At 40.8% G+C, this 27,484-nt stretch overlaps 1 protein-coding gene across 3 annotated transcripts in view; it reads left to right on the top strand.

Moving 5' to 3' along the window:
* The window catches only part of TMEM132B (transmembrane protein 132B), a 691,327-nt gene that overhangs the window by 266,915 nt on the left and 396,928 nt on the right, over window positions 1–27,484 (top strand). For all 3 annotated transcript variants that reach the window (XM_043976443.1, XM_043976445.1, XM_043976444.1), the window contains exon 3: window positions 12,842–12,988. In XM_043976443.1, coding sequence (XP_043832378.1) covers window positions 12,842–12,988 — 147 coding nt within the window. The remainder of the gene's footprint in view (window positions 1–12,841; window positions 12,989–27,484) is intronic.

Raw genomic sequence — 27,484 nt, forward strand, 5'->3', positions numbered from 1 at the left:
CACAGAGGGCTGGGCCTGGAGTTAGGAAGATCTGGGGTCAAAACTCTCCTCAGACTAGTTGTGTGACCCTGGGCAAGTCACTTCACCTCTGTCTGCATTGGTTTTCTCATCTGTAAAACGGTGACAGTAATAGCATCTACCTCCCAGGTTTGGTGTGAGGATCAAATGAGATAATATTTGTAAAGTGCTTAGCACAGTACTTGGCACATAGTAGATGCTTAATAGATGCTCATTTCCTTCCATCTATATCTGTATTTACATATATATATGCATGTAACATGCATGTAGGCACACATACATATGTAGACACACATGGGGGAGAGAGAGAGAGAATTCATTGTAAATAGTGGCATAATGGATAGAAGACTGTCCTTGAAGCCAAGAAAATGTGGATTCAAGTTCTTTCTCTGACACATTCTGTCTGTGTGACTGAGCATGTTACTTAGCATCTCAGTCTGGGCAGAGGCTGCACTAGAAACTCTCCCCTCCATTGCCCTCCCCTCTGTGTCATTCCTATCCATCGGGATCTTCTCTACTTCTGTTGCTCCCGTGTAGTGATGCCTTCAGATATCACTTAGTTCTTCTGCATCATCATGTGGGTCTTTGCTGCTCCCCTACAAGGTGAGGGGCTGGGGAGGGAAAGGGGTTTGTGGTGGTGGTGGTGGTCCATCTTGCTCAGACTCTTCTTCCCACTCCCTTTGTATCTATAGCAGTTGTTTCTCTGCAGGCTCATTTGGATCTCTGAGTTGGGCACAGCAAACTCAAGACACAGGCTTGAACAAAATGCTCTGGGCTTGTCCCACCACCCGTCTAGCAGCCTTTTGGCTAAATATTTAATTCACCTTCTTCTCTTAGTGGCTTTTAGGTCTTTTGACTTTGTATGAGCCTCTGCTCTTCACTCTGGTTACATCCATTTCCCTGACTTCTCTTTCCTCCTCTCTACCTCTTTTCTAGTTCTGGAGCCACAATAATATCAGTACTACCACTGAACCTGGAAAGCATGTGCCGGTCTGCCCCCTGTAGTTCTATTTCCCATCCCTGTAACATTTTTTTTCAGGGCAATGAGAGTTAAGTGACTTGCCCAGGGTCACACAGCTAGTAAGTGTCAAGTGTCTGAGGCTGGATTTGAACTCAGGTCCTCCTGAATCCAAAGCCAGTGCTTTATTCACCCTGTAACTTTCTACACCAAAATACCCGTCCTGGCCATTACCCCTTCAAGTCTATATGGTAGCTCCCCAACCCGTTTTTTAAAGTCCCACACACCTTCTTTCATTTTGTCAAATAAACCAATAATTATAAGGGGTCTATAGATCTATTTATAGACTTAGAGCTAAAGGGACCTCTATTATCCCTGTACACTATTTCTCTATACATTGTTTCCCTCTTCAGAATATAAGTTTCTTCGGGGCAGGGATTGTCTTTACTTTGTTTTTGTTTTTGGTGAGGCAATTGGGGTTAAGTGACTTGCCCAGGGTCACACAGCTAGTAAGTGTTAAGCGTCTGAAGCCGGATTTGAACTCAGGTACTCCTGAATTCAGGGCTGTTGCTTTAGCCACTGCGCCACCTAGCTGCCCCCTTGTCTTTACTTTGTATTTTTATCTCTAGTACTTCATTTCCTGGAACAATAAACACTGAATGAATGTTTTGTCATTCATTCATTCATTCATTCATTCATTCATTCATTCATTCATTCATTCAGTTATTCATTCAGTCAGTCATTGAGTCAATCATACTATTTCCACATGGGGATATTTATAGGAGAATTGGAATAAAAATCCTGGGATTATATGACTGTCAAGGAACTTTATCTATATGATTGGCCTAGATCAGAAGATTTTAACCTTTTTAAAAAAATCATAGACCCTTTTGGCAGTGGTGACATATGTAGATCTTTAGAATAATGTTTTTAAATGTGTAAAATATATAGGCTTACAAAGGAAACCAATTATATTGAAATGAAGATATATCTTTTTTCCCTATTCAAGTTTGCGCACCCCCTGAAATCTATTGAACAACCTTTGAATCCTGGCTTAGATGGTCTGAGGGCTCAGCTGGCTCTCTGACAAGAGAAGGACCCTTTTTAGCTCTGGCATTCTCTATTCTCTGGGCCCTCAGAGCTCTCCCATTCTCTGTTCTAAGGCCTCTCTCCTTTCTGATATCCTATGCTGTAAGATCCTTCTAAATTCTGACATCTGGGTTCTAAGGTCCTCTGGGTCTGACATTCTCCATTCTAAGGTTACATGCACAGGTGACATTCTGTGTTCTATGGCTCCTCCCTCCCAGTTTTGACATTCTTTGCTTGAAGGTCTCTCCCCACCTCTGATAATCTCTTTTCTAAGCTCCTTCCAATCTCTGACAGTCTCTCTTCTAAAGATTTTTTCTAGCTTGAACCTTCTATGCTCTAAGGTTCATCCCAGCCCTGTCATTCTGTTCTACCACTCCTCTGAGCTTTGACACTATCTGTTCCATGACCCTTCCATCGCCCTTCTGAGCTCTGACAGTATCTTTTCTAAAGACCCTTTCCAGGTAGGACCTTCTACGTTCTAAGGCTCATCCCAGCTCTGACACCGTTTCTTCTAAGGTCACTTCTGGTTCTATCATCCTGTGATTCTGTGTTTCTGTGGCAGTGGGTGGAATCTTAGCACACAAAAATCTATGAGGCCAACAACCTTGAACTGATGGACAGTGGATGAGAGGTGCCGGGGTTGATGTAATTGGGTGGGCAGCAGAGGAGAGCTGATGGAAGATATGGCACCCAGAGGGAAGGGGAGCTAGTCATGGCCGCACCACATTTCCATCTTTCTATGTCCCTGACACATATGGAGACAGTTAATGTGTGACTGCTGCACTGACAGTTGCTTTATAAAGCATATGTAAGGGTCTGGCTGCCTTTATTAAGCTTTGCAGCAAGTAATATTTCAGTGCGTGCAAAGTATTTCACAGCAAAGCTTCAGTCTCTCGGGTGGATTCTGTCTAGGGATGGCTGCCGGAGCCCCAGAAATAAAAATTGGAACTCACATTCCTAGAACACTTTCTTTATAACTCTCCTTTAAGGTTGGAGTAGCTTAAACAGCCCGATCTTCATTTTCCAGATGCTGGAACTGAGGCTTAGGAAGTAAGAAGCTAATGAGAGGCAGTGTGCCATAATGGGTAGGGAGCTGGCCTCTGAACCAGGAGCTGGCTTCAGGTCCTGCCTCTGAAACATCCTGAGTGTGTGATGCTCAGCAAGCAGGTCACGTCAACCTGGACAAATAGCTAAGCCTTTAAGTTTCAGATCTACATTGGTAAAAGAGAGTTTCCAGCCTACACCAATTAAACTAGAAATTCAAGTCTTGCCCTGCCCTGCCCCCTAGTAGGTGACTTATATAGTATTTTAAGTTTTTCTTTCTTTCTTTCTTTCTTTCTTTCTTTCTTTCTTTCTTTCTTTCTTTCTTTCTTTCTTTCTTTCTTTCTTTCTTTCTTTCTTTCTTTCTTTCTTTCTTTCTTTCTTTCTTTCTTTCTTTCTTTCTTTCTTTCTTTCTTTCTTTCTTTTCTTTCTTTCTTTCTTTCTTTCTTTCTTTCTTCCTTCCTTCCTTCCTTCCTTCCTTCCTTTCTTCCTTCCTTCCTTCCTTCCTTCCTTCCTTCCTTCCTTCCTTCTTCCTTCCTTCCTTCCTTCCTTCCTTCCTTCCTTCCTTCCTTCCTTCCTTCCTTCCTTCCTTCCTTCCTTCCTTCCTTCTTTCTTTCTTTCTTTCTTTCTTTCTTTCTTTCTTTCTTTTATATTTTAAGTTTTTCAAAGCAATTTCCATTCTTTCTCTCGTTTGATCTTTGCACAAGCCTGTGGAGGTGGGAGTGATTATTATCTCCATTTTACAGATTGAGAAACTGATCCTCAGAGAGGTTGAATGTCTTACCTTACACATTGGGCAAATTGTAGATTTGGGATTTGGATACAGGTTTCCTTGAACCCCAAATCAGCATACCTTGTTGCCTCTAAAAACAAAAACCATCAAGGCAATTTTTGTGATCCAATGAGAAGAACTGTTAGAGTCAGAGGACCCGAGTTCAGATTACTTTCTGAGAAAACCTGGCCAAGTCATTTACGTCTTGGTTTTTTACTTGGTTGAATGTGGGGTGAAGGAGTGGGTGGGAAATTGAACTAGATGACCTTAAAGGTGCCTTCTAGCTTTAAAGTCTATGATGTTTGGGTTAAGAAGATACTGGCTCTAGTCAGTCTGTCCACGGGCTCCTAGAAATAAATTTTGCTGAAGTAAAAATTGTGTTGGGATTTTGCTAATTAAGACCCTGGTATATCATAATGAAGAGCACTCCCCCTGCCCTGCTTCACTTTGCATTTATTATATATTTAACAATGCCAGGCATGGTGCTAAGTGTTGTAGATAAAAATATAAGCAAAAATAAAGACAGTTCCTGCCTTCAGGGGGTTTATATTCTAAAAGGGGAATGTGGCACAAAAGCTGGAGAGTAGGGGCAAGGGGAGGGATTTTGCCAAAGTCCAGAGTCTCAGAGGTAGAAGAACAGAGAATGGCCGACCTGGACCCTTCCTCAAAGTGGAGGAACTCGCCAATGGGAGAAGGGGGCTGTAGGGCAGAGGACACTTCCAGGGGGAGAAGTAGGTCCTAGAAGTATCAGGCACTGGCCCTGTGATTTCATTGATGTGGGCATAGACCCCTGGCCTCAGTTTTCTCTTGTGTTGAATGAGAGGAGCTGCATCAGATGTTCTCTGGGGTCCCTTCCAGCTCTCGATCCAGGATCTTCCAAATGGTCCCATGAACACTCTGATGAGGAAGCTCCCTCTATTGATGTAGGCTGGTATTGTTTATACAACTTAAGGCCTTAGAGGATTTCCTAAAATCACTGAGAAGGTCAAACAGAAGCTTTAGGCCATTTTCAAACTATGCCACCTCTACTGATCTTCTAGCCTTCAAATCCTAGTGAAATTGGGCCTCTGGGGCCTTGGGCTCTGACTGGTGAGCTCTCACCTTCTCTAGTCTGCTACCTAGTGCACTACACACACCCTTTTTGGGCATTCCAAATGATGCTACTGTACTTAAAGGCTCCTCTTATGTGTTCTCTTTCCCTATTAGAACATAAGCTGTTTGAGGGCAGGGACTGTCTTGCTAGCTTTCTTCTATATTCCCAGTGCTTTGCACATGACTTGGCATGTTAACAAAGTTTTTTTCATTCATTCATTCATTCATTCATTCATTCATTCATTCATTCATCCATCCATCCATCCATCTATCCATCCATCCACCCAATCATCTATTCATCCATCCATCCATTCTTCATTCACAGCCCTTATGTGTGAGTCAAGACAGAAAACACTATCCCCATTTCACAGATGAGAAGACTGGCTCACAGGTAGTAGAGAGCCACCTGCTCCCAAGCTGAATGAACACTTTTCATGAATTTGTTAAAAGGAGTTCTTATTCAGATACAAGTTGGTCTAGCTAGCCTTGGAGGTTCTTTCTGGCACTGACATTCTGTGATTCTGTGAAAGCAGGGAGGGAAGGAGAGAGACAGACAGACAGACAGACAGACAGAGAGACAGACAGACAGACAGAAAATACACAATGAATCCCTGTTGTAAAGTGATTGAGGTAGAAAGCTGGCAAGCAGGCAGACTTCAAGAAAAAAACTAGCTGAGCTTTGTAGTGCCTGGAAGGGGAATGGTAGGAGATCACTCCCCCAAAGGGAGGGAAACAAATGTTGAGTCAAACAGAAGGGTCCCCTGAAGGGCTTCATCTGTGCCCATCATAGCCAAGGACGAATACAGGAGCTAGGTTCACATGAGCATCATTGTACGTCATGGAGTTAGGAGCTGGAAGGGACCTCAGAAATCATCTAGCTCAATCTTCTCATTTTACAGATAAGGAAACTGAGGCTCAGAGAAATTGTGACCTCACAGGTGATAAATGGCAAAGCCTAGATTTAAAAAAAATTTATTTGTTTCATTAAATATTTCCCAATTATATGTAATTTTTTAAACATTTATTTAAGAAATTGAGTTCCAAATCCCTTCCCTCCCTCCACACCCCTTGAGAAGGCAAACAATATATTGATTATACACATGAAGTCATACAAAACAGTTCTATAATAGCTGTGTTGCAAAGGAAAATATACATACACAAAAGCAAGAAAAATAAAGTTAAAAAATGTATGCTTCAGTCTGCACTTAGAGTTAATCAGTTCTCTCTCTTTTTTTGATGGGGCAATGAGGGCTAAGTGACTTGCCCAGGGTCACACGGCTAGTAAGTGTCAAGTGTCTTAGGCCAGATTTGAACTCGGGTCCTTCTGAATCCAGGGCTGGTGTTTTACCAATTGTACTACCTAGCTGCCCCAATCAGTTGTCTCCTGATAGCATTTTCATCATGAGTCCTTTGGAATTGTCTTGGATCCTAAATCAGGAAGAGAAAAACAGATAAGGAAAATTATAGATCAATTTCAATAATGAATACGGATGCAAAAATTCTAAATAAAACACAGGAGATTACAGCAATATATCACAAACATTATACATGATGGCCATGTGGGATTTATACCAGGAATGCAGGGATGGTTTAACATAAGGAAAACTATTAACATAATTGATTACATAAATAACAAAAGTAACAAAAATCATGATTATATCAATAGATACAGAAAAAAGCTTTTGACAAAATACAACACTCATTCCTACTAAAAAGACTTGAAAGTATAAGATGTAAATGGATTTTTCCTTAAAATGATAAGAAGCATCTACCTAAAACCAACAGCAAACATTATTTATCATGGGGATAAGGTAGAAGCCTTCCCAATAACAGCAAGAGTGAAACAAGGTTGCCTGTTATTATCTATATAATTCAATATTGTTTTAGAAATGCTAGCAACAGCAATAACAGAAGAAAAAGAAATGGAAGTACTCAGAATGGGCAATGAGGTAATAAAACCATCTCTCTTTGCAGATGATATGATAATGTACTTGGAAAATCCTAGCATTTCAACTAAAAAGCTATTTGAAACAATTAAAAAATTAAGCAAAGTAGCAAGATATAAAATAAACCCAAATAAACTATCAACATTTCTATATATCACCAACAAAACTCTGCAAGAAGAGATAATAAGAGGGGGGAAGCTAGGTGGCACAGTGGATAAAGCACTGGCTCTGGATTCAGGAGGACTTGAATTCAAATCTGGCCTCAGACACTTGACACTTACTAGCTGTGTGACCTTGGGCAAGTCACTTAATCCTCATTGTCCCACAAAAAAAGAGAGATAATAAGAGATATTCCATTTAAAATGACCATAGATTGTATAAAATACCTGGGGCAATACCTATTAAGGCAAACCCAGGAACTACAAGAACATAATTATAAACTACTTTTTATACAAATAAAGTCAGATTTAAGTAACTAGAGAAATACTGGTTGTTCATGGGTGGGCAGAGCCAATATAATAAAAATGACAATTCTACCTGAGTTAATCTACATATTCAATGCCATCCAAATTAAACTAACAAAAATTATTTTGTAAAACTAGAAAAAGTAATAATAAAACTCATTTGGAAGAACAAAAGGTCAAGAATATCAAAGAATTTAATGAAAAATGTAAAGGAAGGAAGTTTAGCACCACCAGATCTTAAACTACATTTTAAGACAGTAATTATCAGGGGCAGCTAGGTGGTGCAGTGGATAGAGCACCAGCCCTGGAGTCAGGAGTACCTGAATTCAAAACACTTCAGATACTTAACACTTACTAGCTGTGTGATCCTGGGCAAGTCATTTAACCCCAATTGCCTCACTAAAAAAAAAAAAACAGTAATTATCAAAACTATGGGGTACTGGTTAAGAAATAGAAGGGTGGATCAGTGGAACAGAACAGACATACAATACATAGTAGTAAATGACTATACTAATCTTGTGTTGGATAAATGTAAAGATATAAGTTTTGAGGATAAAAAATACACTGGTAAAAATTGCTGGGAAAACTAGAAAGCAGTCTTTCAAAAATTGAGTATAGATAAATATCTTATACCATTTGCCAAGATAAGGTCAAAATGGATACACTTCCTAGATATAAAGAGAGATATAAGAAAACTAGAAGAACATGGAACACATTACCTATTAGACTTACAGATAGGAGAAGAATTTATAAATAAAAAAGATATAGAGAACATTGTGATATATAAAATAGATAATTTTGGTTACATTAAATTAATGTTTTTGTACAAATAAAACCAATGTAGCCAATATTAGAAGGAAAGAAGAAAACTGGGGAAAAATTTTTAGTTTCTTGGATAAAGGTCTCATATTTCAAATATATAGAGAACTTTGTCAAATTTATAAGAATATGAAGCATTCCCCAATTGATAAATAGTTAAAGAATATGAATAGACAGTTTTTTGATGAAGAAATCAAAACTATATACAATCATATGAAAAATGCTCTAAACATTTATTTATTTTTTTTGTGGGGCCATAGGAGTTAAGTGACTTGCACAGGGTCACACAGCTAGTAAGTGTCAAGTGTCTGAGGCAGGATTTGAACTCAGGTCCTCTTGAATCCAGGTCTGGCACTTTATCCATTCCGCCACCTAGCTGCTCCCTCTAAATCATTATTGATTGGGAAATGCAAATAAAACATCTTTGAGTTGTTATCTTGCACCTATCAGATTGGCTAAAATCATGGAAGGGAGAAATGACAAATGTTGGAAGGGATGTGGAAAAATCAGGACATTAATACACTGTTGGTAGAACTGTGAATTGATCCAACCATTTTGGAGAGCAATCTGGAATTATGTCCAAAGAGTTATGAAACTGTGTATACCTTTTGACCCAACAATACCACTATTAGGTCTGTTTCCCAAGGTGATCAGGGGAAAAGGAAAAGAACCTACATGTTCTAAAATATTTATAGCACCTCTCTTTGTGGTGGCAAAGAACTGGAAACTGAAGGGATGTCCATCAACTGGGGCATGGCTAAACAAGTTGTGGTATATGGTTGTGACAGAATACTATTGTGCTGTAAGGAATGACGAGCAGGTTGATTTTAGAAAAAACATGGAAATACTCGCATGAAATAATGAAAAATGAAGGGAGCAGAATCAAGAGAATAATATAGTATATATTGTTCAAAGAATAATTGTGATCAACCAAGTGATTCTTAGTACTATAAATACTCAGATTAATGATAAAGGACACATGAAGGAAAATGCTATCCACATCCAGAGAAAGAACTAATAAATAAAAGTACACATAATAAATATAGTTTTACATATATTTACAAATCTGCATTAAATGGTGGCCTTTTCTAGTGCAGGTTGAGGAGGGAGGAAGGGAGAGGGTTTGGAACTTAAAATGTAACAAAAATAAAATAAATTACATTTAATTTTTTAAAAAGTAATTATCTTGGATCATTGTCTTGGTCAGAGTAACTAAGTCTTTCATAGTTGATCATCATACAATATTGCTGTTACTGTTTGAAATGTTCTGGTTCTGCTCACTTTGCATCAGTTCATTTAAATCTTTCCACGTTTTTCTGAAACCACACTGTTCGTCATTTCTTATTACACAATAGTATTCTACCACAATCATATACCATAACTTGTTCAGCCATTCCTCAGTTAATGAGCAGCCCTTAATTTCCAATTCTTTGACACCACAAAGAGAGCTCTAAAGCCTAGATTTTAACCTATGTCTTCTTGTCAGCTGCCTTTCCATTTGTACCAAGAAGTTATGTCCTGGAGAACTGGATTCTTTCAACTCCAAAATGCCCATCCTGGAGTCCCCTACTGCCCTGACCTCATGATATCCAGGCCAACTCTAGCCATTCTTCTTTATCTTTCCAACATCCCCCTAGTTCCATTTTCCAGTTCTGGAACCATAATTGATACTTTCACTGCTACTAGACAGGGTGTATCCATTTCTTTCCGTTACTCCACTCACCATCTTAATGATATCCCAGACCAAAATACTCCTTCCTAGGCCTCACTCTCCCATATAGGTTGTCTCCTCATTAGACTATAAGCTCCTTGAAGAGAGGAATTATCATTGTTCCTGTCCATCCATCCATCCATCCATCCATCCATCCATCCATCCATCCATCCATCCATCTACCACTCATGCATCCATCCATCCATCTGTTCATCCATCTGACTGTCTATCCATCTATCTATCTTTCTATTCATGTGTCTGTTTATTCATCTTTCCATCTGTCTTTCTGTCCATCCATCTGTATATCTCTCTGGCTATATACCTGTTCATTCATTTGTCTGTCCTTTTGTCTGTCTGTTACTCACCCTTTCTATGTCTCTTTCTCTCCTTTCTCCTTCCCCCTCCCCTCTCCTATTTTCTCTTTCTCCTCCCTTCTTCCTTACCTCTCATTAATTCATACCTATATTAACTAAGAACAATTAGTGAATCAGTCCATTTGTATTTTGTCAAGATTAACCACAAGGCTTTAGAGCCAGAAGAGACCTTAGAGATTGTTGGGTTTGTTAAAAAGATATTTCATGAAAGCAATTGAATTCATTCAAATGGGCTTAAAATAACAACAATAATAGCATTTATATAGCCAAGGAAACTGAGGCAGACAGGTTAAGTGACCTGTCTAGGTCATCTAGCTAGTAAGTGTCTGAGGTCAGATTTGAATCCAGATCTTGCTGACTCCAATCTCAGAATTCTCCTTCCCTGTGCCTTTCACATTTCATAGTGATGATCTCAGTTCAGCAAACATTTACCTTTCTGCCTGATGTAGAGTGGAGGTGTGAGTGGATGCTAAGTAAATGAGGTGTAAATGAGCCCACGCATACAGTTGTAACATTTTACTCTCTTTATTGATATCTTTTGTTTTTACATCATTTTAATTTCTGAATCTGTTCCTCCCCTCTCCTTGACCCAGCAAACCATCTCTTTTAACAAAAGATCAAAGGAAAAAAATGAGAAAAAACAAACCAAACAGTTCGAGGAAATGAACCAAAGTATTAGAATATGATTAGATTAGAACAACACTATCTGCAATAGGTACTACCATTTCTATAACGTTTTAAGGTTGCAGAGAGCTTTGCATACATTATTTCATTTGATCCTCATGACAGCATCATGAGGTAGGTGTTATTATTACTCCCAGTTTACAGAAGAGGATACTGAGGCTAGAGAGGCTAAGTGACTCACCTAGGGTCACAGAGGAAAGGCTCTGGGTAGGATTCAAATTCAAGTCTTCTAGACTCCAACTCCACCACTCCATCCATTGCACCCCTGTTGTATACCCATCATCCCCCACCTCCACAAAGAAGGCAAAGACGATACAGCAGGAATTTACTGATTGCTTTCTTCTGCATCCTTTACATTCAACAGACATTTAGCAAATGCCTACTGCATGCAGAACGCTTTACTAGGTGTTGGGAGAAATACATAAAGATGTAGTCCTTGCTTACAGTCTAACTGGGGGCACAAGAAAGTGATACCCAATACTATCTGAGAAATACCAAAGAGAAGGAGCCACCCAGGTTTCAGCCAGGGAAGGATTTTTAATGCATGGGGTGGAGGGGGGGAGGAGAAGCAAGGAAAGAAATCATTTACCTGGCATCCTCCTACCTATGCATAGACTGTTTTCCCAGAGGTAGCATCTCCCTTGGCATTGTGTAAAAAGTGATGCAGGGGAAGCATCCATCATTTGCTAAGTTATGAAGCTCCTTGAGCACTAGCTCCCATTGGCCCCTGGAGAGCCGAGGGAAAGCCAATCACAATTCCCTGCTAAGTAGACTAGCTAAACCTCAGGACTGTGGTTTCATTTTGAAAGAAGTCTAAGCAGTCCCTCTTGGCTTTACTTAAAAGTAATTAAGTCATGGAAACAGTGGTGGTGGGGGTGGGGGTGGGGGAAACCACAGTAGGTAAGCTTTCGTTCTAATTCTACACCAGATGGAAGTCCCAAGATCCCGTTCGGACAACTTGAGCACTAAAAATGAAGACCTCACCATGATAATGGGGACCAATTCCTGTTTCTGTAGCAGCTTGGGGGCCATTCTGGGAATAATGAAAAAGAGGCAGGTTGGGGCTAACCTGCCAGTGAGGCCATTGAACTCCATGTGTCCTTTTTCTCAGTGGCAGACTCAACTTCCTTTCTTTTCTTCGGGAAATAAGTTCTGCACATGCCATAAATCTTCAGTGGCTTATTTGGGCTTCTTATGTCTGATCTAGATTTATTGGGACAACTATAGTTACTTGACAGTGACAAGAGATCTCAGCCTTCTCTTGCTGGTTGGTCAGCAAACATTCATTTTGTTAATAGCTTGCTATGTACTAAGGGCAAAACCACAATCCCTATCTTCAAAGAGCTTCCATTTAGGTGGGGGAGAAAACACGTAAATAATTAAATACATAAAAGACATGTACAGAATTTGAGCCTGGCAGCTTGTCTGCCTCCTTCTCAACATCTTGGTTATGCAAAGCCACGTTACTTGGGTGAGGTGACCCTGCGTGCACCTATTTATGGTACTTGGTGACGGACACATCCCTATCTCCAGCTGGAGGATAAGACATTGCAAATGAAATTCATTTTTACCTAGGCACATCTGTTCCATTTACATCAACCTGCTGCCCCAGAAGCGAAGAGTGTTCAGGTTTCCAATGTATTGTTTAAGGAGGAAATTAACCTGAATCTCATGTCAGGCGACCTGTGCTTCAGTTGTGTGTAATGCAAATGAATCCCCTGGCTATTATGGGACCGGTCATTTTCTGCCTTCTTTTCCCATGTGTCTTTAAGGGAAGGGTGGCTGTGGAAGCACAGTTTTCTTCAGTGGGCCCTAGTCCCGTCGTTCACCTTATATTTGCCACTCATTAAAGTGGTTTGTTTTGTCTTAACAGCATAAAAGCTGCTCCTGGACTCAAGATCATGGCTGTGAGAGTCAGCGATGAAGACGAGTGGGAGATCCAAGAGGAAATTGACAATGGAGAGATGCAGACCACTGCAACCCTTGTGTGTGTGGGCCACATTCCTGACACCGAGAACAGGTAAGAAAGGGCTGGATGCTCCTGTGCCAGGAGGCCTGCAGTAGCTGATAGAGAAGTAATGCATTCATTTTTCTGATGGGTCTCCTTTATGGCTAATAGAATTGCTATCCTTTTAGCTCATCAGCATAGTGGAGGCCATATAGCTCCTGAATGGCTACATTACGTGGATATGTTATTGCACCAAGCTTTCTTCTTTGGGCTTTTTATTCATAAATGACCTAATTACAGATGTGGCATGGGACAGAAATTACCCAGCTTAGAGTTGCTGGGGGTGAGTAGTTGGATAACGCTGTGGCTACAGAAATGACGGTAAGGGGTCATGGATTAAAATGGGAGAAATAGAAATGATTTAAGAGTACTGAGGGAGATGGGCTTTTAGATTGCAATAGCTGTTGGGTGATTTTTTTTTGCTAGCACTTTGTGCAATATGTCCCACAGACATCATTTTGGCTTATTGCCATGTTGCAATGATTGGGGGAAAAAAAGCCAAGACCCATTAGATTCCTGAGGAAGCTAGACCATCCCTAATGGGCTGCCATGCTTTGTTAGAATGCCAAAAGGTTTTTCCTTTCCCTAATCATCGAGGCCCTCTTGTGGTCATTATCTTTGTCCCCTCCCCCTCTTCTCCCTTGCTTAAATGTAACAACAAACAAACCATGTTGATGAGCCAGTGGAGGGACAATAGGATGGTGAAGGACCTTGGATCCTCAACGTGATGAGATTGGCTGAAGGAACTAGGTACATTTAGCCTGGGAAAGGGAAGATTCAGAGGGGCACCCAACTATGTGTTTTCAGGTATTTGAGGGCCTGTTATGTGAGGCGGTGCTCACACTTGTTATCTTGGTCCCAGAGGGCAGAACCATGATCAGTGGGTAGAAGTTGCGAAAACGTCCATTTCATATTAATGCCAGGAAAAGCTTTCTAACAATTAAGTCTGCTCCAAAGTAGAATGGGCTGCTTCAAGAGACAGTGGGTTTCCCTTCCTTGGGGTTCTTCAAGCACAGGCTAGGCCAGCACCTGTCTGGTATGGTGTAATGGGAGATTCCTGTGAGCTATGGTCTGTTTTCTATAGCCATTGAGGTAATTTACCATGAGACATTCTATGATTCTGGGATAATGAGCCTGGCACTAGGCCTGGGCCTGAGGATACACAGACAAAATGGAAAGAAGTCCCTGTCCTCAGAGAGCTTATATTCTGATAGACTAATGCATCCTTGGCTCATCCTCTGGCAAATGTGTGGGGCTTGGCTTTAGGGCAAATTTTTCTTTTTTAGCTTTTAACACAGGGCCTGGTCCTTCCTTCCTTCTGTGATGTTTAAAATCTAAGTGAGTGGTTGCTTTAAATTAGAAGTTTTAGCACCAGTCTTTGGGCATTAAGCATTTATTAAAGCATACTAAGTATTAGAAAAAAAGAACACATGGAGTTAAGAAAAGGCCTGTCTAGCCTAGAGTTCCAGCCTGGTCTGGTTCTTCCTCAAGTCCTCCACCACAAGCCTGCTTCAACCACGAACTGCCCCTCAAACTGAGTGTGGAAGCTTTTTGTAGGTCTGGAGTAGAGGTGGTCTTTACACACTGCTTCAAGCTGATTGGTGGGTGTCATCCAAATCCATTTATTCACTGGGCTTGAAGGTGGTCTCCAGTTGAGTTCAAAGTCCTTAGCTTCTTAGAACAATACCTCCTTAAGGGCCAGCCAGGTGTGATTACAATCTAATTAACTTGAAGTAGGCTAATCAGCAAAGTTAATCATTCTCACTTAATTCAATCAGTTTAGATTAATCTCCATGTGAGCCTTTGAATATCTGCCAAATCCCATTATTTTCTCACACTTCCTTCCTTCCTTCCTTCCTTCCTTCCTTCCTTCCTTCCTTCCTTCCTTCCTTCCTTCCTTCCTTCCTTCCTTCCTTCCTTCCTTCCTTCCTTCCTTCCTTCCTTCCTTCCTTCCTTCTTTCTTTCTTTTCTCTAGCCACTTGTCTGTCTGTCTATCTACTTTCCTCTGCTGTGGTATGTGTGATGAAGTCCCTAGTTTCTCTGGGTCTAATAATTACCTCATCACTTTTCCCCACATGGTCCTATTCACATGCCACTCCCATTCATTTGGTCATTTTGCATTTGTCTCCTTAAAGATCTTCTAATATCCTTTGAAGTGAAAATGAATCCCTTCTGTTGAAAGCCCCAAATTCCATTCCTATTCGACATGAAAATACTGTTTTCTATTTAGCTCCCATTGGCTACCTGGAGTGGGAAAGAAAAAGTTTTACTTCCTTGGAAAAAAACCATATTTTTTTTTAAAGGAAAGGAAACATACCTCAGGTGGTTTAATAAATTCTGTTCCTATTCATCCTTGGCATTTCCCTTCCCCTCAAATTCTCTCCCTTCAGCAGGGGATAATGGAAAGAGCATTGACTCAGTCAGAGGACTTGGGTTCCAATTTCTCTTCTGATGCTTGTTCCTTGTGTGACCTTGGACAAACCACTCATCCTCCCTGGGCCTCAGTTTCTCTAACCATCAAAAGAAAGGATTGGATAGATGACCTCTAAGGACCCTTCTGACTCTAGAGTTAGGATCCTTGTCCCTCACACTGTTTTGTGGTTCTGTGTTAGTCCCAGGTCAGTGTTATTCCACTGCTGGAAATAGCAAGGGATATGAATTGTGGGGAATTGAGTTCTCCAATTGTACTAAATCCTTTCTTACACATTTGCTAGCTGCATGGTGATAGAGCAGGAATTGTACCTCCTCTGAACCTCAGTTTCTTCATCTGTGAAGTGGGCATAATAATAGCTCCTCCTTCAAGGTGTGAGGCTCAAAGGAGATAACATATGTAAAGTACTTTTCGATCCTTAAAGTGTTACATATGCTAACTATTAGTAGTTATGCTAGTAATATGATCAATTTATTAAATACCTACTACAAGGAAGGTATACTACTGGATGCTGTTGACCCAAAGGAAAAAATGAAATTCTTTTGTTTCAAAGAGCTTCCAGTATTCTGAGAGCAGACATAAGGATGCTGGTAGGAAAGATAACAACACAGACACAAATAATTATGGGCGAAGGAACATTGAAGAGGGAGAAAACACTAATAGCTAGGGAGGAATCAAGGAAGGCTTAATGAAAGAAGTGTAATCTTAGGGTCACCTTAAGCCTTTTTTTGCATGGCAATGAGAGTTAAGTGATTTGCCCAGGGTCACCCAGCTAGTAAGTGTCAAGTGTCTGAGGATTTGAACTCAGTTCCTCATGAATCCAGGGCTGGTGCTTTATCTACTGCACCACCTAGTTGCCCTATCATAAGCCTTTTTGATGGAAGATAAAAACACTGAGAGGCTGAGATGAGAAGGGAGGCAAAATAGGTATGGGGTTGTGGCTTGTGCAAATGCAGGGAGGTGGGAGAAAAATGAAAGTAAGACAGCAGGTCCAATAGTAGTAAAATCAGGCAGTGAGATAGTCATTTAGTCATTGAACAAACATGGATGGAGCACCTAGATGCTCCAGTGGATAGAATGCTAGACCTGGAATCAGAAAGACTAGACTTCAAATCCAGCTTCATGTACTTACCACCTGTGTGACTCTTGGCAAGTCACTAACCCTCTGTCAATTCTAGTTTCCTCATCTATCAAAGGGGAAAGAAACAACACCTATCTCCGAGGGTTACTGTGAGGATCAAATTGGATAATGGTTATAAAGTTCTTAGAACAGTACCTGGCACATAACAGACCTAGAGTATGCTGGCCATAAACCTGGTCAGTTCTGAAGATTGATAAAAGGAATTTTCTCACAATTATGCATCTCATGCAACTCATAGGTCTTGTCTGAAAACTGGCCCTATGGTGGTCAATCAGTTATTTTTCCATATCATTTTGATCGAATATGGATACTTGGGGGGAATGGGGCATTTCTTTTTCTGATTTCAGGGAATTTCACCTGTTTATTATCCTCCTCCCAACTTGCAAAATCTCTAATCTTTTATCCAATTAGAAATCAGATTATCCAATTTTGTAACCTGGTCAATTGTTTTCTTTTAATTAATTGGCCTTATTTGATTAATTGGTTTTTTTGGCCAGGCAATGAGGGTTAAGTGACTTGCCCAGGGTCACACAGCTAGTAAGTGTCAAGTGTCTGAGGTTGGATTTGAACTCAGGTCCTCCTGAATCCAGGGCCAGTGCTTTATCCACTGTGCCACCTAGCTGCCCTCAATTACTTATTTTTAATGTATAAAAGTCTGCCTCCCCTTTATTTGGGACCCAGCACCAAAGACTGGTCGTGATTTGTTATGCAGTGGCATACATTGTTTAATAAATCAATATGCTAGGAAGCTCAAACTTTTGTTTCCTCAGTGGTTTCTTCTTTCACCCACCATATAAATAACTACTGTATGTACATATAACATATGTGCAGAGCCAATAGAAGGTAACCTCAGAGTGGAAGGAGAAAGGAGAAAGGAGGACAAAAACAGACCCCCTATAGAAGGTAGGATCTGAGCTGAGTCTTTAGATGAGCCAGAGCAACCAAGAGGTGAAAATATATAGATGGAGAGCATTCCAGGCATGGAGAATAGCAAGAGCAAATGTGTGGAGATGGGAGAGGATGTGTCATGTGCAGGGAAAAAGAAGGCCAATGTCATTGGAGTGTGTAGACTGAAAAGTATGAAAAAACTGGAAAGATAGGAAGGGGTTAGATAATAAAGGCTTTAAATACTGAACATCCAGTTGATGGTGGAGACAATAGGGAGGTACTGGAGTTTATTGAATGAGGGATGGGTGGGTAACACGATCAGATTTGCACATTGGGAAAAAATTTTGACAGTTGGGTGTAGGATGGATTGGAGTAGGGAGGGATTTGGGGTATGAAGACCAATCAGAAGACTAAGAGGTGAGGAGGATTCAAAAGGATTGCGACTGGGCAAGTGGAAAGAAGGGGACACATATGAGAAATGTTGTAAAGGTAGAAACAATAAGATTTGGTAACTGATTGGACCAAGGATAAGTGAACTTCTCTCAATCTATTCCTGTTAGTTACCTTTTCAAGGACATCTTCACGTGGATAAGTGTAGGTCTCTAAGGCTGTGTCTACACATGCAACCAGGGTATTGGTGCTGAAGAACAGCTCCAAACAGCTGTGTGCATAGACACATTTGAGGCAGTGTGCTGATTCAGCTACTGATGCAGCAGGCAAATTCTCCCAGCTTAGCAAGATAAGCAGGAGAGGTAGGTTTGGGAAATAATGCTCTTTTTGTGGCTTGATGATTTTGGGAAAGGATTTACATGGTTGAGTAGCAGTGCAGAAGCTGATGAAGAGTCAGTTACTGCTGACAATGGAGTGTAAACTATATTCTACCTTCAGTAAGCTCTTAATACGACTTCAAGTCGGTGACAATTAGGTTAAGGTCGCAGGTTTGATTTACACATGGAACTGTTAGTTTCCCAGCTGAGGAAGGCCACAGACTACATTCCAAGCCTGAGCTAGTTCTCTTAGCAAATGTAGGCCACTGATCAGCAAGGATAAGTCTAAACTTAATTGAGTAAGAGCAATTTTAATGGGGATAGGTCTGAAGTTCAACACTTGCTCTCAAAAAAATCAATTTTACTGTTAAGGGATGAGAGACATGGCTAGACTACAGTTCTCAGGAAGGAGACCTGGAGATATTAGTGGACCACAAGCCCAATGAGACAGAAATGTGTCATGACAGCCAAAAAAGCTAATATCAGTTTAAGTTGCAGGAATAAAAACATAGTTGGATCAGTAGACAGAGAGCTGGGCATGGAATCAGGAAGACCCGAGTTCAAATGTGGCCTCAGATATTTACTAGCTGTGTGATCCTGGGCAAGCCACTTAACCTTGTTTGCCTTAGTTTCTTCATCTGTCAAATGAGCTGGAGAAAGAAATGGCAAAATGCTCTAGTATCTTTGCCAAGAAAACTCCTAGTGGGGTCATAGAGAGCTGGGCATGATTGAAATGATTCAACAAAACCACAACAAAACATTGGATCATTTAAAAAATAAAATGACATTCCCTAAGGAAACATTCCTCTTCATTCTGTACAAATGAAACTCGTGGTCGTTTTAATAGAGATCATAGATGATGTCATAGATTTAGAATCAGAAGGGACCAAAATGGTCCCCTGGCTATTTTGCTTATGAGAAAACAGATCCAGAGAGGGGTTGCAATTTACCCAAGGTCACCCAGGAAGTGGCAGACCCAAGATCCAGTGTTCTTTCCTGGACGGCACATTGTATCAAGGCGAATGTTACCAGTAAATTAGATTCTAGTTTTCTCCCTGTGGGAGAGTTCCTCTCTTTCCACCAACAGTTTTCTTTCTTTTTCTTTTTTGCCCACCAACATTTTTCTGCTTTTTATTCACTTCCATGGAGAATGTCCTAATACCCTCTTCTCCTTTACTCTCTTCCTTTGCATTTCTAATTTGACCTCCCTTTAGCTGTCCAAAATGCCAGGCATCTCTACCTGGGACAGACAATTTATGCCTATTCAATAACCCTGTAAAATACATTTCACAATATAAATAAATAGTCGGCCCTTTTTATACTTTTTGTTGAACTGTGTTATCAAATGAGATTTGAAAAACTGGCTCCTGGAATGTGCCGGGCTGCTAACAAGGTGAATTTATGAATATATTGCTAACAAACCCTGCTGCCGAGAGCCGTAATCTCCAAATTGTGACAAGGCTGGATGGAATGGAGTTTTAATAGAATATAATGTACAAACTGCCTGAAACACCATGATAAGAATTTAAAAAGTGGTGTAAAGAAAGGAGCCAGTGCACTCTGTGAGGACAGCGGAAAGGTCTTAATTTAAAATGTTTTAATGAGCCCTCATTGTGAGGAAATGGTGAGTAATGAAGATGAATAAGCATGTGATAAAGGGGTCAGACTGCAGAAGGGAGGAGAGGAAAGATTAGAAAAATAAACCCAATGTGGAAAGCATGGCTAGGGATGACGCCCGGGAACAACTATAGGACAGACTTGACGTGGGGAGCAGCGCTCAGTGACTTGAAGGCAGGAGGGAATGGATTTGTGTTTTTGTTACTGGAACCTAGCCCATTCTGTCAACTTTGGACATGATCAGAAGCCACAGTAACCCTATGATGGCTCTGAATGGAAGGTACGAGTTAAGCTGCAAAGCTTCAAATGGGTCTCCTGGGAGAAGACATAGAATGCTGGGGCTTGGAGTTAGCAAAATCCTGCCACTACCATTTATTAGTCAGGTGATCCAGGGAAAGTCGTTTCACTTCTCTAGCTGAAGTTTGCTTATGTGTAAAATGAGAACCATAATGCCTATAGAACCTACTTCAAAGGGTGGTAATAAGGTTTAAAAGATAGCATCTCCATGTATATAAAAATAACCTATATCAGATTGCTTTCTGTCTTGGGGAGGGGGCAGGGAAGGGAGCGAGGGAGGAAAAATTTGGAACTAGAAATCTTATAAAACTAAATGTTGAAAACTATCCCTACATGTAACTAGAAAAAATACTTTTATGATAAAAAGATAGAATCTTCCGAAAGGTTTTTGTAACCTTAAGTAGTATATAAATGGCAATTGTCTTTGGAATAATTTTTCCTTCTACTTTTGATGACAGAAAGTGAGATTGCAGTAGAAACTTCTTCAAAGAAATATATGTACAGTCCTGTTCTTACCCCCAGAGCAAATTAAAATAAAGATCAAAGGCAAATATTTACCTTAAGTGCTACAATATTTGAAAATCTGGAACCGATCTTTCAGGAGTTTCCATTTGCATACTTTAATTAATCCCAAAATATTAAACCTAATCTCACAAAGGAAAAGGTCACAGTGTTAATTAACTTGGGACCTACAGCTTTTGTGAAATTCAACAGTTCAACACAAAGCAAAAAAAATGGTATTAATAAAACTAAATTACTGTGACAGGTATAATTTCATGGATTAGTGAAACATGAACGAAGCAGATTCTTTCATTGTTTTTCCTATTCCTTGTTCAAGTTACAGGAAAAAGTAGTAACTTCAGAGTTGAAATGGATTCACTTGGTTCTATGAGGTAGACTAAGTGTCTTCTGTCTAACTTGGTCTGCTTAACTTTCCCTCCCTTCCTTTCTTCTTCCCTTCCCCATTCCCTCTCCTTCTCTCTCTCCCTCCTCCTGTCTCTGTCTCTGTCACTGTCTGTCTCTCTCTGTCTCTCTCTGTATCTCTCTTGATTTCATTACCCTTTCACTTCTCTCAAAAGACTTTCCTGATAATGAAAAAATAGGATTTGTAGAGCATCCTTTTGAAAATCTTTGGGGTCACACACACATTCTGATACTCCAGCTTTCCTCCCAAGTATATTCATTGATTGAACACTGATAGTCACTTTCTCCCTTTGATCCCACTTGGCAATTAGAATTCTCAGATAATACAGGTGCAACCTACACTATGCAAAACCATTTGAAAATGTGAATGTGAAAATCTATTAATAAGATGAGTCTTGTTTTAACAAAGTTATTCACCTTAGATTCCTACAAGTCATTGAGCAGCCTTAGTACATTCATTCATTTATTCATTCATGCATCCTTCTACCCCAAACCATTTGAAAACTTTATATGTAATACATATGAATCAATTTATAAAAATTATGGAGTACACATTCATCTTTGGAAAAACCTCATGTCTATTAAGTAAATGTGGGTTCATGAACTTTTCTGCCTCACAGTGGGAAGATGTAGAGGGAGCTAACCTGTGAAAAAATGGAAAAGTAGTCATTTAACCCTGTCTAGTTTAGCATGCTTTTCACTCTCAATTCAGAGTTGGTAACTTTAGTTTTGCTTCTTTCTTTGGGGGAGGGGTGGGGATGTGCTTTATCCCTCAAAAGGTCTTCTGATTGGGTCTGTGCTTGTGACCCAGCTAATCTGCCTTCTCAATTTCTAAATTCAATGAGAAGGATCAGTCAAAGACTCCAAATACACTCATAGATGATGGAGATTGGAAATGGTTTTCTGTGAATTTATGGGAGGACATGGACAAGAGTCATAATGAATGGGCAGGCATGGATAGGCTGCCATCTGCATCTTCGGAAGGAGTACCCAACAGTGATGAAATCACAGAGTTCTAGAGAGTATCATAATGGGATGTGTGTGTGTGTGTGTGTGTGTGTGTGTGTGTACAAATGCTCTTAGTTGGACCACTATGGTCCAGGATTTCAAAGAACAGAGACAGAATCCCATCCTCAGCTGATCTCACCGTGGGATTTATTGATTTTATCCAAACTGACCTGGTGGACAGAGGATACTGACAATGCACATGCCCCGGCCACATAGGTTTCAGATGGTTTAACTTGGATCCTGAGAGGCAAGGTAGGATAGTGTTTCAGGAGAACCCCAGTTTTCTCAGAACTGAAGGCTGCATCCAAGTGTTTGGAGTTGTTAGGTCTTGCATTGTTTTAGACTCAGGAAGATGAAAGGAGACTTTTTGCAAATGCACTGCCTCATAGAAGCCACCCTTGAGTCATGAGTAAACCAGATAAGGACAAACATTGGTGAAATTGGTGAAATTCCTTTGGTCTTCAGGTCTTCAAAAATTCCTTTGATTTTCATGAACTCATTAGTCATCCTAGCTGTTTTCATCTACATATGCCTCCTTTCTAGATTGGGGGAATTTGACTGGATATATCAGTTACAGGGCTGTGTGATCTCTCTCTCTCTCTCTCTCTCTCTCTCTCTCTCTCTCTCTGTACTTAACTATCTTCTCTGTCCCTTGTATCAAGGATTGGAAAGAGCTCTGGACTTGGAGTCACAAGACTTGGGTTTGAATCCAGGCACTTCTATGTCCTGGATCTGTCAACTTGGCCAAATCACTTAATTTCTTTGATCCTCACTGTCAAATGGGAAGAGTAATACTTATGTTGTCTATCTCACGGGGCTGTTGTAAGGGTCAGTAGGAATAATACCTCATGCTGCATTTTGAAAGGTTTGCAAAATACATTTTTTCACAACTTCTCTATGAGTTTGGTCATTCAGGGATATTATTCCCATTTTACAGAGGAGTAAACTGAGCCTCAGAGCAATAAATTGACTTTCCTATGGATACTCAGCTAGCAAGTATTGGGGCCACGGTTCAAACCCAAGTTGCCTGGCTATAAGCCATGGTCATCTCGCTTTACCATACTATACAATCAACCTACTCCTCGATGAGGCAGGTAGGTGGCCCAGTGGATAGCATGCTTGACATTATCAGGAAGGTCCGAATTCAGATCCTGCCTCAGGTTCTCACTAGCAGTGTGAGCCTGGGCAAGTTGTTGACCCCTGCTCATCTGTAAAAAGGGTCTAATAGTAGCACCTAATTCCCAGGGTGATTATGAAGATCAATTGAGATGATGTTTGTAAAGTGCCATGCAAATACTACTTATTGTTATTAAAGAAAAGGAGATACCAGTTTGTCAAAGAGGAATTTTGCTCTGGCATCCTAATGTCACTAAATGGCTCTCCCAATATGTTTACCACATTCCCCTCCCTCAGAGCACATTGTCTGGAACTAGAGATTTTAGTTCTGTTCTACTGTGCCCTAGTCAGACCACATCTGGAGTGTTTTGTTCAGGTATGGGTACCATGTTTTTGGAAGGACATTGGTAACCTATAGAGTGTCCAGAGGAGGGCAGCTCAGATGGTAGAAGGCCTGGAGACCATGCTATATGTTGCTCAGGTGGAGAAACTAGGGAGATTTTGCCTTGGGAAGAGAGGACTGGGCTGATAGCCATGTTCAAGTAGTAGAAGGGACGTGATGGGGAAGGGAGATTAGCCTCTTCTGTTTGACCCCAGAGGGCAGAGCTAGGAGCAATGAATGGAAGCTTCAAGGAAAGTGATTTGAGCTTGATGGAAATAAAAAGTCCCTGACAATTAGGGCTTTGTAAAAGTGGAATGGGTTGCCACAGATGGTGCTGTCTCTCTCCTGAGATATTCAAGCAAAAGCATGATGACCCCTTGTTGAGGGGATTCTTGTCTAGGTATGGGTTCTAGATTGTCTCTGAGGTCCCTTTTAACTCTGAGGTTCTGGGACACTGTGAAATCTTCATGATGAGAATTGACAATACATGTCTCTCTAACTTAAGGTTGAAGTAACAAATACTAAGGGTGTGGGGCAGGTAGGTGGCTCAGTGGATAAAGCACTGGCCCTGGATTTAGGAAGACCTGAGTTGAAATCCGGCATCACACACTTGACACTTACTAGTTGTGTGACCCTGGGCAAGTCACTTAACCCTCATTGTCCCACAAAACAAAACAAAACAACAACAAAACAAGTACTAAGGGTGATTCCCAATATCATAGTTTCTCTTTGGCACTATCTATCTGGGGTGGACTGCATGTGTCCCTGGGGAAAATGAGACTCACCAGGGAAAGATGAGAATTTATTGATTGTTTATGGATTTTTTTGGTATTGTTTATATTTTTCATAGGCTTCCTTCAGTCCTTTGCAATTTTTTGTGTATATACTATTTCCCTGAAGACTTGTACAGGATCAGGAGACCCTGCTCCATGCATGTGAAGACAAGGCTATGAATTACAAGAAAGTTGTCCTTGGAGAATTTGAAGTATAATCTGGGAGGAGGGCAGTGCATAACAAACCAAATATTCGAAATCTTTTGTTCGTAGCCTTGAAATTCGAACCTTGTCATTGTAAACCCAGAACTTTGAGGTGCTTGACCACAGGTTGCATACTTGTATAGCCCATCATGGTTATATAGCACTTTAATGGCGATATCTCATTTGTTTATTAAGTACTGAATGTATGCCAGGCATTATGTTAGAGGATGGGGATACAAAGCAAGCTCTCTCAATGTCATCTGTCTGTCTGTCTGTCTCTCAGTATTTGTGTGTGTATTTACCATTCTGGCATGTCAATCTTTTTTTTTAAGGCAAGGCAATGAGGATTAAGTAAGTTGCCCAAGATCACACAGCTAGTAAGTGTCAAGTGTCAGAGTTCAGATTTGAACTCAGGATCTCCTGAATCCAGGGCTGGTGCTTTATCCACTGTGCCACCTAGCTGCCCCTCAATCTTTTTTTGGGGGGGGGCAATGAGGGTTAAGTCACTTGCCCAGGGTCACACAGCTAGTTAAGTTTCAAGTGTCTGAATCCAGATTTGAACTCAGGTCCTCCTGAATCTAGGGCCAGTGCTTTATTCACTGTGCCATCTAGCTGCCCCCTGTCATGTCAATCTTTTAACACAATACTCTCTTTCACATACTCTGGGGCCTATTTGGCATTCCTCTTACAGCACTCTCCATTTCCCTCCTCTGAGTCTTTGCCCTGGCTGTTCCTCATGCCTGGAATGCTCTCCTTCCTTGCCTCCAACTTGCTGAATCTCTGTCTCCCTTTAAGGACTAGCTCAAGGATGACCTTCTGCACAGGGCCATATGCGAAGCTATGCATTCTCCCTGTGCAGTGCACCAATTTTCCAAGCACTCAGTCATGAACAACAATTGATTCATAAAATGATTTGGTCTTTTCAATATCAGAAACATCATCACTGTGGCAAAGTCAAGGGGCCCCCAGGAGTTCCCTATTTCTTCTTGGGACCAGGGGGAGAGTCCCTACCTTTTCTTTGCTTCCTCTTGCCTCAATGCAAGGTTAGGCAGAAAAGGAAAGTGATGTGGTTTAACCATATACTAAATGCTTCCTGCCGAAACTGACTCCCAGAGCATGAAGAGATGCCCTTTATTAGCCAGTGAGTCGCTGGTCAAGTGGACCCATTCAGGATCAACGTCAGTCAATTAATCAGCAAGCATTTAATTAGTGAACTAGGGGGAGAAATTCAAAAGTAAGGCCTTCTCTGCCTTCAAGGAGTTTAGCCAGGGTGCATAACAGCAGAGCCACCAGAACAAGATTAGGATTCCATACAGAGCAATATTTCTATGGTAGAATCTCAGGGCTAGAAGAGGACTCGGAGGCCATCTAGGTCAACCTGTACATGATGTAAGAATCACCCTTACACCACAGCTAATACATGACTCCCAAGTCATTGCTTGGAGACCTCCAGTGGGGTGGGGGTGGGGTGACCAGTAACTTCTGGGACATCCCAGGCCATCTCTGGGCAGGTGGAATTGTTAGGATGTTTTTCTTTCAAGCCTCAAGTCTTCTACCTGCATGAAGGTAGAAAGACAATGCATTGACAAGTGGTTGGATGTGTAGGGTGAGAGTGAGAAGTGGGGATAAGTAACACTAATGTCACCGGTCTGGGTATGTGGGAGGCTGGTGCTGCCCTCAACAATAATAAGGAAATTTGGAAGAGGGAAGTTTTATTTTTGGGGGGTAGGGGTAAGTCTTCTTATTGCCATTTACTTCAACTGATCATTTAGTAATGAACTTGAGGGTGACCCGTGAGTCATTTAGAACAGGCTATTTGAGGGGTGTTCAGCTACAGGAGGGAGAAAGTCGTGATGGATTTGTCTCTCTAAGCTTAGATTAAGTTGTGGGATGCCATTGGATGTAGAATGCCATGGCAGACTTAATGAGCCCACAGAAATGAGGAATGGGGTCCGCTCTTCATCTTTATAGTAGTTTCCATTTGGGCTCTCACTCAGCATCTTGGTGTGCTCCCTCTTAAGTCTTTTTATGCTCCTCATTCATTGTACAAACATTTACTCCTCCCTCATGAGGTTGAGCCAATTAGCCATCCCCCAGCAGCATTGGCAAGTGCAAGGGCACTTGAACTGAGGCCCTAATTCTCTGTGGGATTTTAGATGAGTCAGTTAGTCAATAAATAATCAATAAATAACATTTGGGCAGTGAGGTGGCATAGTGTACTGGAGTCAGGAAGACCTGAGTTCAAATAAGGCCTCAGATACGTCCCATCTGGGTGACTCTGGGCAAGTCACTTAACCTCTACCTGCCTCAGTTTCCTTATCTGTCAAATGAGCTGGAGAAGGAAATGGCAAATCACTCCAGTTCTTTGCCAAGAAAACCACAAATGGGGTCACAAAGAGTCAGACATGACTGAATAACAAATACGTATTTATTAACTATTATATAATAATATAATTATTATAGTAATTATATGCAAGGCACTGTACTAATTGTAGGAGAAACAAACATGAAAGACAGTCTCTTCCTCCAAGGAGTTTACATATTTTTTAAAAAACTTTTTTTTTCACGGAGCTTACATCTAATGGGGGATGACACCACCCACAAAGTAGCTGAAAGTGAATAATTTAATCTCTCTGTGTTGTCTCAGGTTATTTCTTTGTAGCACAAGGGAATTGGACTAGCTGATGCCAAGGCCCCTTTCAATTCCTGCTTCCTATGATTCTATGAGAAAAGAACATTAGGCTTAGAGTCAGGAGACCTGGGATCAAATTTTAGCTGTTCTGCTTAACCTTGGACAGATAATTTTCTCTGTCTTTTCATCAGTTTCTTCATCTGTAAAATACAGGGTTGAGTGAAATGATTAAGGGCATGAGCACCTACAAATCTGTGATCCTGTGAAAAATGGATGTATCCAACTATTAAATTCTATAAGCATTTATTAAATGCCTACTACCTGCTTG

The sequence above is a fragment of the Dromiciops gliroides genome, chromosome 1, assembly GCF_019393635.1.
Source record: "Dromiciops gliroides isolate mDroGli1 chromosome 1, mDroGli1.pri, whole genome shotgun sequence".
Classification (NCBI taxonomy): domain Eukaryota; kingdom Metazoa; phylum Chordata; class Mammalia; order Microbiotheria; family Microbiotheriidae; genus Dromiciops; species Dromiciops gliroides.